General features: G+C 41.4%; 2 protein-coding genes across 7 annotated transcripts in view; both read right to left on the reverse strand.

Moving 5' to 3' along the window:
• The window catches only part of TRPM6 (transient receptor potential cation channel subfamily M member 6), a 96,419-nt gene extending 92,212 nt beyond the window's left edge, over positions 1-4,207 (reverse strand). For 2 of the 5 annotated variants that reach the window (XM_042826795.1, XM_042826794.1), the window contains exon 1: positions 1,259-3,068. In XM_042826795.1, coding sequence (XP_042682729.1) covers positions 1,259-1,288 — 30 coding nt within the window. In that variant the 5' untranslated portion in view covers positions 1,289-3,068. Of the gene's footprint in view, positions 1-1,258; positions 3,076-4,166 lie in introns of those variants that run through there. The other 3 variants (XM_042826796.1, XM_042826797.1, XM_042826793.1) reach the window with 2 other exon arrangements.
• A 2,797-nt stretch (positions 4,208-7,004) lies between these two features.
• CUNH9orf40 (chromosome unknown C9orf40 homolog) lies at positions 7,005-12,207 on the reverse strand. 2 transcript variants are annotated; one of them, XM_042826810.1, is made up of 2 exons: positions 11,848-12,207; positions 7,005-8,280 (listed from the first exon to the last, which is right to left on the reverse strand). In XM_042826810.1, the coding sequence occupies exons 1-2, from the start codon at positions 12,190-12,192 to the stop codon at positions 8,125-8,127; spliced, it is 501 nt and encodes a 166-aa protein (XP_042682744.1). In that variant the 5' UTR covers positions 12,193-12,207; the 3' UTR covers positions 7,005-8,124. The 2 variants fall into 2 exon arrangements, 1 of the variants encoding a protein (XP_042682744.1); XR_006170280.1 differs by having other exon boundaries at positions 8,193-8,280; positions 11,863-11,933.
• Between the last annotated feature and the right edge of the window lie 178 nt (positions 12,208-12,385).

Here is a 12,385-nt window from a genome sequence, read left to right on the forward strand (position 1 = left end):
GTGTCTGAATTTGCACAGTACATACTGGGAAATACAAAGATATATCTGAAGAGTACTTTTCTGTTTATGGATAGGTTTCTCTAATAATTAACAGATAAAAGCATAAAAACAGTAAGTACTAAGGAGCATGCATGCAACATTCTGTAATTACTTGATCAAAAAATGTTGAAGTTTACAACTGAAAGTCATGAAAATATAGGATTTTGGTAGCTTGCTGCCACAGTACTTCTCATATATTAGATGTGTTTTATGCAATAAGAAGCAAAATCAATTTGTTTAAAATAGAGCTTTGATCAAATGAACTTTGTGTTAGAGCTGTCAGAATGCAGAACATAAAAGAAAATAAAAACAATACACTTCCTCTTCTACAGATCAAAGCACTGAAAGAAAATAAGCATTTTTATGGCATCAGACTGCAGCGAGAATGTATTTGACACTGCAGCTAGATTCTATGAAGTCAGTCATGTTCCTGTTTAACTAGAGCATGGTGCATTGCTCAAATTAAGCAGACTACAAAATTCAACTGTGCAAGAAAACAGAGAGCAGAAGTTGCTCATATCCATTCATATTTTAGCATAAATAAAAATTCTTTACTCTGATTTGAAGTTCATTGAAGATAGTACAATACTATTTTTTTTTACTTGGTTCTTCCTCTCATATTTGATAAGCCACATTTTTCATCATATTCCAACAAAATATAAACCTCTCATATTCTCTTAAGAAAGCAGAAAAAAGGGGAGTATTTTTATAGCTGGACTCAATCGTGACACAGTCATTCTTAAAAAGGAAAGCAGGGTAACAAACAAGAAGACTTTTTTTCCATCCTCCTTTCACAACTTTAATCCTGAGAATCACATCAGCAACAAGGAAACAACTTTTACCCCTACAATCATACATTTTTCACTACTGTATGTCTGTAAGAGAAAAAGAAGAATTTTTAAGTCCTTAGAAGTGACTACCAGAAAGTCATCAAAGGTCCAGAAGGGTGCTGTAAATTTTGAACAAGAGTATTTAAAATGTACTAATGAGTTTGCTTACAAATGAAATACCAATAATTAAAATACACTGTTTGCTGCATCAAAAACAAAATCTCTTATATGTAGAGTTTGAAATAAGGATTTTAAAGAAACAACCTTCTAATATGACTGCTAGAAAAATCCTCTGATATTTCCCTGCGCATTACCAACATACTGTTACCTACACTCCACATTTTAAATACTACTCCACGAGTTAGTTTTTTCAAAGTTAGTGTACTTACCTCCTTCTTTGCCATGTTTAATGAACACATTTCAAGCAGCCTTCAGCCCACGGAGCCAACACAGAATCAGAAGACTGCTTTCCAGTTACAGCCAATAAAAACAGTGTTAAGAAGCAAAGGCAACAAATTCCCATAAATTGGTCATATTTTTGGTGGGGTGAGGAAGAAGGAAGCTATAAACAAGAGATGAACCAAAAACTCTTGACGAAACGTTTTTACTCTAATTATGCTGAAAACTTTGTGTCACCCTGTAATTGGGACCCTGTGGCTTGATGTGCTTTATTTATGTATCATGGTCAGGAAATGATTAGCATTCATGATGTCACTGCTTGAATTCTTAGCAGTAGTTCAGAACAAAAGCATATCCAAAACATTTTCCAGATCACTGTAGCTTACTGTGTATGTCTATTGCCACCTAGAGTCAAGGTTGTAACTGAAGGTAGGCATAGAAATAACTAAGCCTGGCCAACCATACAAGCAATTTTGAAATGCCTCTTTGAACACAAGTTTTGCTATAACACTTAGCCTATGCAGACTAACATCTCTTACTCCAACTATCAAATTTGAAAAATTCAAAGTGAATTCCCCACAGTGAATCTGCCATGAGCAGAACTAGCCACCAAATACCAGGCATACTATCTTTCATGCCACTTTGAAATATACATTTGCACTCTTATGTTCTTCACTAAGGTTTTTCAACTATCCATATACATGTGTATGCTCTTTAAAGTCCATTACATTTTTAGTCATGACAAGAAGACATGAAGCATGAAACATGAAGCAATTAACTGAAAAAACAATGAGGAAACTAATAAATTCACTACCAATAACCACATTCAGATTATTGTAAATGTTTTTATGCTGAAGATGGAGCCACTACTGTGAAAATAGTGCTTCATATCATTGCTTTGCTGACCACCTGCCTGCTCTTACTCTACTCTTCATAGTAATTCTGTAATCACCTAATTTGGACTGACCTTCAACCTTCTCCTTGGAGGCTTATCTATCTTAGGAGCCATAAAAATCACAGCATATACAACCAAGTGCCAGCCTTCATGTAACACAACGCAAACCTCTCAAAAGAGGCTATAAGTTTAGAATGAGACAAAAAACTTACATAGGTGAACATGCTGCTAATACGATCTTGGTGGAATGAAAAATGCTTCAGCAGAAGTTTAAACAGCAATGGACCTGTACCTGGTTCTCATTAGTATTCCCATATCCTAATTGTCCTGCTCCACTTGCCACACATCCACCGTATCACAGAGACCTCTGTATAATCTCTGTAATTACATCATACATTTTCTTGCTCTTTTGAGAGTGGTTCCTTTCACTTTAAAGAGGAAAAATTTAGAGGAAACTCCCAAGCACTTTGAGAGTATATACACAGCTTTCTTCTGAGTGTGAACAAATCAAGCAAAGACTTTCAACTGGTAGATGTTACACCTCCCATGAGTTGTCTTAGGATTTCTTTGTGCTCATTAACTAGACAAAAACTTTTTTTTTCTCTAGGCTTACAGTTCATGGACAGCACTTGAACTACAACTGTCTTGAAGAACACAGCTGGAATTCAAAAGCAGTGTTGTGGTGGCCCACAGTGATACATCTGAAGACATTTAGATGTTTGGTAAAGACGTTTCTTGATTGCACCCTCTGATGACTCTAATGCAAAGGTTATGTAATTTGACCACACTCTTACCTTGCCCAGCCTTGTACTTAACTCATTCTCATTTCAAAAGCTTTTCCAAGGCTACTTGGAAACAAATGAATGGAAAAAATGAATCAGCAGCTGCTCTGAAAGTAGCAGTAAAGTTCCGCCCCACAACCCAGAGCCCAGGAATGGAACAAAATGAGAGAAAAGTGCTAGCCTGCAGCATAATTGTAAATTAAGGAAATATATGGACTACAACAGTATGCAAGCTCAGTTTTTTTAAAGGACTTATTTTGTTTTCAAGAGCTGAAATATATACATTAAAGGTAATCATAAAATTTCTTCTGCTCTTTAAATATAAGGGCAGATTAAAGATGGATTTTAACATTAACATGCAATCTACTACTGGGATGAATCTACTGTATATGAAGTTTCAGCAGATTATAAACTAATTGACTATAGTAGAAGGTCTGCTCCAAAAGTAATGCCTCCTATTTTATTATGTCAGCCCATGACTCCAGAGATGGATGTTGGCATGGCATTAGAGGCTGAACCTTCCTGCCAGTATCCTGTTACATTTTGCTGCCTTGTGGCAGATGGCAACAGAGGAGCACTCTGACAGAATGACATCTGACCTGGTACAGTAATTTCAGTTACCATGACATGTCTGATGTAGATAACTGATGCTTCAGCTTTAAAATAATCTCCTGTTCCTGCCTGTTCTACTAATTAATCTGATGAGCCCTGTTTACTTTAAGGGAAAACTGAGATGTGATCAGTCTAGCAGAAGCATTTAGACTTCAAGCTTGCAATCACCTTTCTCTATAACATCTTTAATATGCTTAACAATACAATGATGTTTTTTGGACTCTAGATTCCAAAGTGTTAATTATTTCACCTGTTAAGAAAAAAATATTCCTTTCAATCTGGTGAAAGAGGCATGCAGGAAAATAATAAATCCCTAAGGATGTGCTTGAAAAGTGAGCAGATGTTTTTCGTTTATCTGTTAGCCATGAGTAGCAGTAAATTTTCAATCACGAAAAAAGGACAGACACAATTCACATAGCTCTGAAAGCATAAGGAGAAAGTGTCAAGAAAACAGCTAGTGAATACAAAACAGCTAGTGAATACTGATTGTGAAACTACACTAAGCCCTTCGTAGAGAAATACGACAAATGAAACTTTCAGTGTGTTTGAGTACAGAAAGAGAAGCACCGAGTTAGTTGTCAGTAACTCATCTGGGAAGATTTCTCTTACCTTTTGGAATTCATCTTGAGTAGGACTCAGATGCAAGCTCAGATCTGAGGTATCTCACCTAAAAGTAGTCAAGTTTTATCTTCAGACTAACTCATCTGAAATCCAAAGAGAAAATAAAATCACAGCTCAGTTGGCTAACATTAAACTAAATTAATTGACTTCATCATTTGTGGCCTGGAGCTGGCACTATGACAGGAAATGAGCCTATCCTGGTGACACGTTCTCCTCCCAGCTCCTTGAGCCCTCTTGCAGGGTGAGGGCTAGTTCTGGGTGCTGCTGTGGGCTTTCCTCTTTGAGGGCACCATGGCCACCAAAGTGGACTCTGCCCTGGATGGAGGGGCCCACTGTTGCCAACTGCACCAGCTCTTCCAGCATCTCCTCCGCTGAGGATAAAATGGTTGTGGTGGTGAGCTTTTGGATGCCCACATAGGATGCTGAGGCCACTCAGTGCTGGGGCCACTCAGTGCTGGGGCCTGTAGGGCGGGCAGTGACCTGGGCCAGGGGCAGAAGGACTGTGATGGAAGGTGGAGGGGCCAGGGTGGCTGTGGAGCTCCTCCCACCCTCCTCGGCATGGGTATCCCAGCAGCCCTGCTGATCACGGATCTCTAAGCTATATAGGGCTATATAGTAGTGATAAGCCTCTTCAAAAAGGGCTGCATGACGTCTTGGACGAATGGCGGCAGTGCCCGTACGGCCGTTTGGTCAAGACAACATTGCACTGTCCTGCAGGCACCTCCTATCATTTGTTGCTGCAGGTTCTCTCAATCTCATGTTGGAGCCACTGGAGCAGGGGTTTAAGGTCTTCTGGATGTTGTTGGAAAAAGGCAGCCAAATCTTGGGTGTGAAGCTGTGCTCAGAAGCAACAAACACTAGTTCTGCAAACCCCTGCTCATCCTGCAGGCCAGAAACTGAGCATGCTGTGGCTGCAGGACAGGACACTAAAGGTTATCATTGTGTCACCTCATTGAGTATCAGTTGGTCCACCTCCGGTGCCAGCATACAGCACAAGTCAATTTCTTTTCCCACAAGAACGCACAGCCATAGCAAAGCTGTTGGAAATGGGATCATACAGGTGACATCATCCCAGCTGTGCCCACTGACAGGTCCAGTTAGATGCCACCTTCATGATCCTGGGCAGTGGGATAGGGAGAGCTGAAGTCAGGAAGCTGCTCCCTCACTGGTGCTGCAACAGGCAGGAGCTGTCACAAACTGCGAGAGGCTGCGGTCACACCATATATTCAAAGCAGTCAGCAATGACACTCCAGTTTCTCAGCAGCAAACACTCCCAGCTCCTGCTCCACACTAACCACCCTGGGGGCCATGTCCCCATACCACTCACTGTTGCAAGTGCACCCTGCAGGGTCCTAGCTGCCTGAGCCAGGCAGGACCAAGGAAATGCTGTTGATGCTATGGGATGGGCACCAATAACTGCTGCCAGCAGCCTCACAGCATAACCTGACTAAAGCCTTGTTCATTGGTCCAAATCTCAGTCTGCTTTACTGGAGCGCAGATACTAGTCCATGCTGGGCTCAGGCAGCAGCTGAATTTATAAAGTGATGGTCAGCAAAGTTACAGTCATCTCTCACTAACATCACAACCTGTTGGCTGGTGACCTCCCATACCAGCACTGCACATATTCAGGCACCAGCCTTGGGCCTCCCTCCACTGTTCAATGATTTTCATTGATATGGTGATATATTCGGGAAAATAAAAATTGAATGTTTACTATGTGCACAATAATCCATGTTCTATGAACTATTTACACTTCCAGAAACTTAGACATTTTTTGCCTGTTCTGGTTAGGGTGCAATACAAATTGGCAGCAATCTTTATGTCAGGCTTGCCTTCCATTCCAAGCGCTCACAGGAGGTTGTTTGCTCAATACTTTCCTCGGCAACCTACAGGACCTGCTTTAGCAGGAGATTCAACTAGATGTGCTTCCAACAACTACAGTTCTGTGACTGAACTCCTCCATGCAGAAAAAAAAAAAAGGCTCACTGTCATTCACTGATACTTGCTGAACGCTGATGGAGACCAAAGTGCGGATGTGAGTGCAGTGAAGTGGTGGGCAGTGTGTTTCAGCCGTTGTGACAGCAACGTGAAAGACAAGCCACATTCCAGATCCTAATGTGGACTTTTATTAAGCATGACCTGAAGACTCTTGTTCATGGCTGGAATCTGTCACTGCTTCCATAGAAATAAATAGGAGGCATTACTTCCAGGGCGAGCTACATGTACCTGCATAAGCAATAATGTAAAATAGTGTATCCTGAGAAATACCGAATGGTGTGAAATATTAGATGGACTGCAAAGACAGAAAGGCTATATATATAGTCTATTAGATATATAAGTGTATATAAGTGTATAAGTATGTAAGTATATTAGTGTTAAAAACAAAACAAAACAAACAAACCCACAAATGTATTTCCTTTCTTTCTCATTTACTTTGGTTATACTAAACAATAATGGTTGCATTCTTGACAGAAATCTAGTATGGTTTTGAAGCATTTTTAAAGCATCGCTTAAGAGAACTAGATTTGGACTTAACATTAAAATGCAGGCTTAATATGAGTATTGTTTTCAATGTGTATCTTACCAATGTGATAGCAATTAGAAGCAGATCTGAACAAGCATCATGAAATGTCCAATTTAGTAAGCCTTTTCCTTTCTTCTGCACTAGAAATATTTTACAGCAAATGCTGAGAAAAAGTTTTGAGCTGTTTTACTAAGAAGGCGGACAAGTTGCCTCTTTTTCAAAAAGGACAATAAATAAAACAGCCAAGTTACAGAAACAATCTTGAGAAGAGTCAGGAGTTTCTAACAGTAACAGTCCCAAGCTTTCAAACACGCACAGACTAAATTTTATTGACAAATACATTAGTAAAAAGATTTTTTTTAATTTTAAGATGACTCCAGCAAAAATATAACAAACTCACCTAAAAACAAGTCACATTCACAAGTCTGACAGTCTGCCAATACAACTTTAAATTTCAACCTATTACTGAAAACATGTATTTCTAATTGTATTTTAACTTGAAAATAAATTACAAAAAAGCACATTACAATCATATTTCACAGCAAAAACAAACGAAGAAAAACAAACCATGAACTAATTGAACTTCTGTAAAAAAAAAAGATTTCTGCAAAATCCACAACATCTGCAAAAGACTAAACCTCAGTCAACTAGGTACACAATTCATACTGCATTAACCTTTCATGACCCTGCATACAGCTGCTATTTCCACATTACTAGCTAGTTTAATTTCACAAAGAGTAAGAAAATCATTAACTTTAGAACGGATTAAAAAAAAAATCTAAAAGCCAGCTGCTTTGAGTGATCGTAAGAAGACTCATCATTCACAACACTGGCAGCTTACAGAATAGATCCCCTTTTCCCTTCCCATCCCCAACACACTCATTTTTGGTTTGCATAGAAAAGGGAATGTTTTGTCTGGTTTTGGTGGACTTATTTTTTTTTTTTGGCTTAGGTATTATTACACTGAAAAAAAAATAACTAAGAAGTACCAGTTTCTGTGCTTTACGATGAAGAATTTCATATTCTGGTACAACAGTTACACTTCTTGTTCAAGACAGGCTAAACTAATTTCCATTTCCTTTCCATGTGTAACTTATCCAACTGTTTTTTAAAAACTACATCCAGAAGTTAACTAATTTTCTGTCATTTTCTTCTACTTTGCTTCCATGAATGCAAGCCTTCATGCTAAACAAACATAGCCTCCTTCACACAGAATCAATAAGTTCACATCTCCAGCCAGCTAACAGTACCTAATTGTGATGATTCCACCAACCTGACAGCTCTGACTTGCCTTTTCATATTGATGTAACACTGTTTCTTCATAAAAACAGAAGCATGTTGATTTTTCTCCCACACAGGAAAAACTGAATCCAAACAGAAACAAGCTTCCTGCAAGTAGACGTACAGCCATGAAACAACTGATCAGGTCTCCATCTCAGTCTCCATGGTATCAGTCCTTGAAGGAGTTTTATCAGCACATGTAGTCTCTCCATGCAGGCTCTGAATATCAGATAAATCAATTGCAGGCAATGGTGCTCTCCAATACAAGAATGAGTTATACTGATTGAATTCTTCTTGCTTTGAAAAGATAAAAAAAAAGGCAACAAAATATTAATATAATCACATTAATCAATTAAGCAAATAGTTCACTTTTGTCAAGTACTCAACTACTGCATCACTTCTGGGAAACATCTCTATGACCCCATCAATTTGTTCAATTGGCAATCTTTCATTAAAATCACAGAATCATAGAATCCTTAAAGTTGGAAGGGACCTCTGAAGGCCTTTTAGTCCAACTCCCCTGCAATGAACAGGGGCACCACAGTTAAGTCATGTTGCCCAGGGCCTTACCCAGCCTCACCTCGAAAGTCTCCATGGATAGGGGAATCAACCACATGCTGGGGCAGCCTTTTCAGGGACGTAGTTGAATAATACTGAAAAAACCTATGCAATTACTGTACTTCACACATACATAAATTGTTCATTCTTTTCTTCTCACAATAATACAGACATTTCAAGTGCATTTAGAAGCTGGTATTCAAAAGAAAACGTTCAACTATTTTACCACATTGTATTTCTTCATTTCTATATGTACATTTTGTTCTCAAGTAGGCATCAGAAAAATCAAGATGTCTTTTAAGTCCAAGGAGAAGAAGGGACTGGTAAGCCATACAGGAACAACATGAGAGGAACATTCACTTATCTACTACCTTACTTGGTATCTACATGTCACTGAAAAAAATTTAGAAAATCTCTGTTGGATAGCACAGTTGGTTTTTAACCTTACATCCTTAACCACAGAATAAAATTTACAGACTGGGCAGCCAACCTGTGCATATGCCCATAGAAATTACACATGTAAGAAGTGAAAAGAGGAATTCTCAAGCTGCTCCTTACATCTTAAGCATGCATCTTCTTCTGGTATTACAAAAACAATAAATGCTTTTATTAACTTATAATTGGAACTGTTAGACATTATATTAAATGTCTCAGCATAAACAGTTGCTGAAAAAATCATTTTTGCAACTAAACTGTTACAACTGCTTTGACATGGCTCTGGTCTGCTGACTCTGTAATTGATTAATAAAAAAAACGTAATGTTCAATAAATTACAGTAAGCACTGGCCATAACCCTTCTACCAGAATAATGATGCCTTTTTTTCTTTAACTAAATTTAAGAAGTTTATAAACTTACAATACTTCCCCTCTAAAGAAACATTTTTCTATTCATTGCAATACAGGCCTACCATGAACTCCAGTTTGTATTAGTTAACCCCTTTTTCTACCATCAAAACCTGCGTTATTAAAAGCCTTTAATGTTAGGTTTGAGATGTGAAGACATGTCATAACAACAGCATGTTTGTGCACCTGTAGAGTCCTACTAATGCATTAACTTGCACAAAGACTGCCTTCACTAAAGATTACAGAACCAAAGTTCCCTTTAATTGCATCAGCAAGCAAAACCAGTGAATGATAAGGTGCCATGATAACAGGAGGATATGGAAACTGAAAGAATACCTATCTGAACACCCAGTATCTGAAAGCAGCTGAGATACAGTTTTGTAAACTGAATTTTAAATACAGCATAATATTAACAAAAAAATAAAGAGAGAAAGAGAAAGGGAAGACATTCCAGTCCAAGCTCCACACGGGGATGTCCCACACACTCAGTACTGCATAAGGCAGGTGGAGAGTATCTCTGAAAACCAACTCAGAATATGTCAGCTACTCTTGACAACTCTCTATACGTTTAATGAATTCCCTTTTTTATGATTTAGTAATAGGTTACTGCTCGTATGGTAAGAGCTCAATTCTTCACATCAGAATACCTCTGTGCTACCTGTTTTGCACACACTCATTAATGGACAGCATTTTTAAACTACTATAATCCAAAACCTCGTAACTACAAAGATGCAGATACAGATTTTGGCCTTGTACTACAAATGGGATTAATTTCATGAGCATTTAAGTCTCAAGAGCAGCAGTATTCTGCTTTATTTATATTCTTCACAAAAATTCTGTGTGAAAGCAAACAAGCCAGAGAAGCACACCAGAGAGGAGCAAACACTCAACATTAGTGCATCAAATATTCCTCTTCACCTACGTATCTCCAAAACAAGCTGAGAAAAATGAAGTTAATCTTCACTGGATGAAGTTGTTTAAGAGTTAATTTCTCAAATGCAGTTGCAAATATTTTCAAGTATGCTTGCAAATAAACTCAAGTACATTTCTTCTCTGGCCAACTTAAGGATAATTGCCAGCAAATTTAACAGTAAGTGTAAAATTTACACTGTTCTGACCATGGTCACTACTGTCACAAACTAAACAAACCACCAAAGAGCAAAGAACAATGCTCATCTACAGCTGCACTTTCTGAAAGCTACAAGAATCATCATGAAAAAAAGTTACTGCTGTTTAAGATGCAAACCATGCAGGTTAAAGGTTCAGAATATGGAAGGAACACCTCCTGTCTGCTATTGATCACGCTGTGGTTCGGGGGAGAGAGACACGTCTATAAAATACTTTTACTTAGGGAAACACACAACTGAAAAATACTGCCTAACAAAAATATTTTATATAGCAAAGCATACAAAGAATAAAGTATATATAAAGTATACAAAGTATATAGCATACTTGTATACTATATTTTTTCCCTCAATTCCTTCATGCCTCAATTCTACAATCTGACAGAAAAAGCAGACAGAAAGCCTGAGATAAAATAAGTCACAAATCACAGAACTGTAGGGGTTGAAAGGGACCTGTAGAGATCAACGAGTCCAGCCCCGCTGCAAAGCAGGCCAAACACGTAGACATCCACAACCTCCCCGGGCAGCCTGTTCCAGTGCTCCATCACACAGTGAAGAAGTTCCTTCACATATTGGTGCAGAACTTCCTATGCTCCAGTTTATGGCCGTTTCCCCTTGTCCTATTCCCACAGACTACCGAAAACATGTCTTTCCAAGTCATGGTGTGGTGCCATACAAATGATGGACCAACTTGAGAACGGGTCTGACGTCCCAGTTTATCAGACCTGCTCTCACAAAGCCACCAGATCCAATCCTTTGCTTTCATCTGAAAGGTCCACGTGAGCGTGCACCCGCAGACCTCTAGGCAGGCGTTACTTTGAAGAAGCTAAGAACCACATGTAGTCAGCTATGCTACCGCACAAAATGCTGCCATCCTGCTCCATTGTTCGGCGGCGGACAGTGCGCTGGAAGCCAACCGCGTGCCGTCACTCCGTCATCGCAGCACCAGCAGCAGGCTGGGGCCGCCACTAATGGGGGGCCGCCACTAATGGGGGCCCGCCCGAAAACCGACTGGGCAGATGGGCTGTCATACAGCCTAAGCCCGATTTGTGAGAGGCACTACCTTCAAACTTCCACTTCGCTTTTGGACGGGGATGTGACCGAAGACGGAATAAACCGAGTCAAGCTCTCCCCCCAGCCTCTCCAGTGCAGAACGACTGGAGCGGGCAGAAATACCGCTTTCTTAGCACAAAACACAGCGCAGAAGAGCCCGCAGGGGCCGACGAAGAGCCCGCAGGGGCCGCCCGCGGGCACGTGGCTATGCGGGGCCTGCAGCGCCGTACCGGAGCGCCCCAGAGCGAGGCCCACCCCGGACGGCTAACCTCCCGCCCCGCCCCGCTCCCCGCGTCGTTACCGGGGCGGCCGCCGGTTCTTCGCCCCGCCTGCCGTCGCTCCCCTCCGCCGTCCGCCCGTCGTGGGGCTCCGCGGGCTCCTCCCGCCGCCGCCGCCGCCTGCCCGCCGCATCGCTCAGCTCCCCTCGAGGACCGCCGCCGCGCAGCCCGGGACGCTTTCCCGGCGGCGCCTCGGCCTCCTCCAGCTTCCGCTTGGCGGCGGCTCCGGCGCCCGCTGCCTCGTTCCGCGGGCGGCGTTCGGACAGGGAGGAGCGGGGAGGCGGCGGCGGCTCCCGCAGGAGCCGCTTGAAGGGCGCGTAACAGACCAGCGGTTCCGCGCGCCGCTTGGCCATGGGAGAAGCCGGGCGCGGAGGCTCCGCGTAACGCAAAGCTCCTGGCAGCGAACGCACCACCACCGCTCGCCGAAAGCGCATGCGCGCCGCCGGTTCCCCGCCGCCCGCACGGGGCGGGACTAGGCGAGACCACGCCGCCGAGGGGCCCCGCCCTGCCGCGTGTGGCTCAGCGCCTCCCAGCGCAGCCCCGAGC

The sequence above is a fragment of the Centrocercus urophasianus genome, unplaced genomic scaffold (assembly GCF_019232065.1).
Source record: "Centrocercus urophasianus isolate 14NV4802_14NV808 unplaced genomic scaffold, USGS_Curo_1.0 seq_27, whole genome shotgun sequence".
Lineage (NCBI taxonomy): Eukaryota > Metazoa > Chordata > Aves > Galliformes > Phasianidae > Centrocercus > Centrocercus urophasianus.

Coding starts and splice junctions, on each gene's coding strand:
- CUNH9orf40 (XM_042826810.1), bottom strand. CDS start 12,192: ATGGCCAAGCGGCGCGCGGAACCGCTGGTCTGTTACGCGCCCTTCAAG. Junction 8,281..11,847: donor CCCCGGTAACGACGCGGGGA/GCGGGGCGGGGC, acceptor ATCTTTTCAAAG/CAAGAAGAATTCAATCAGTA.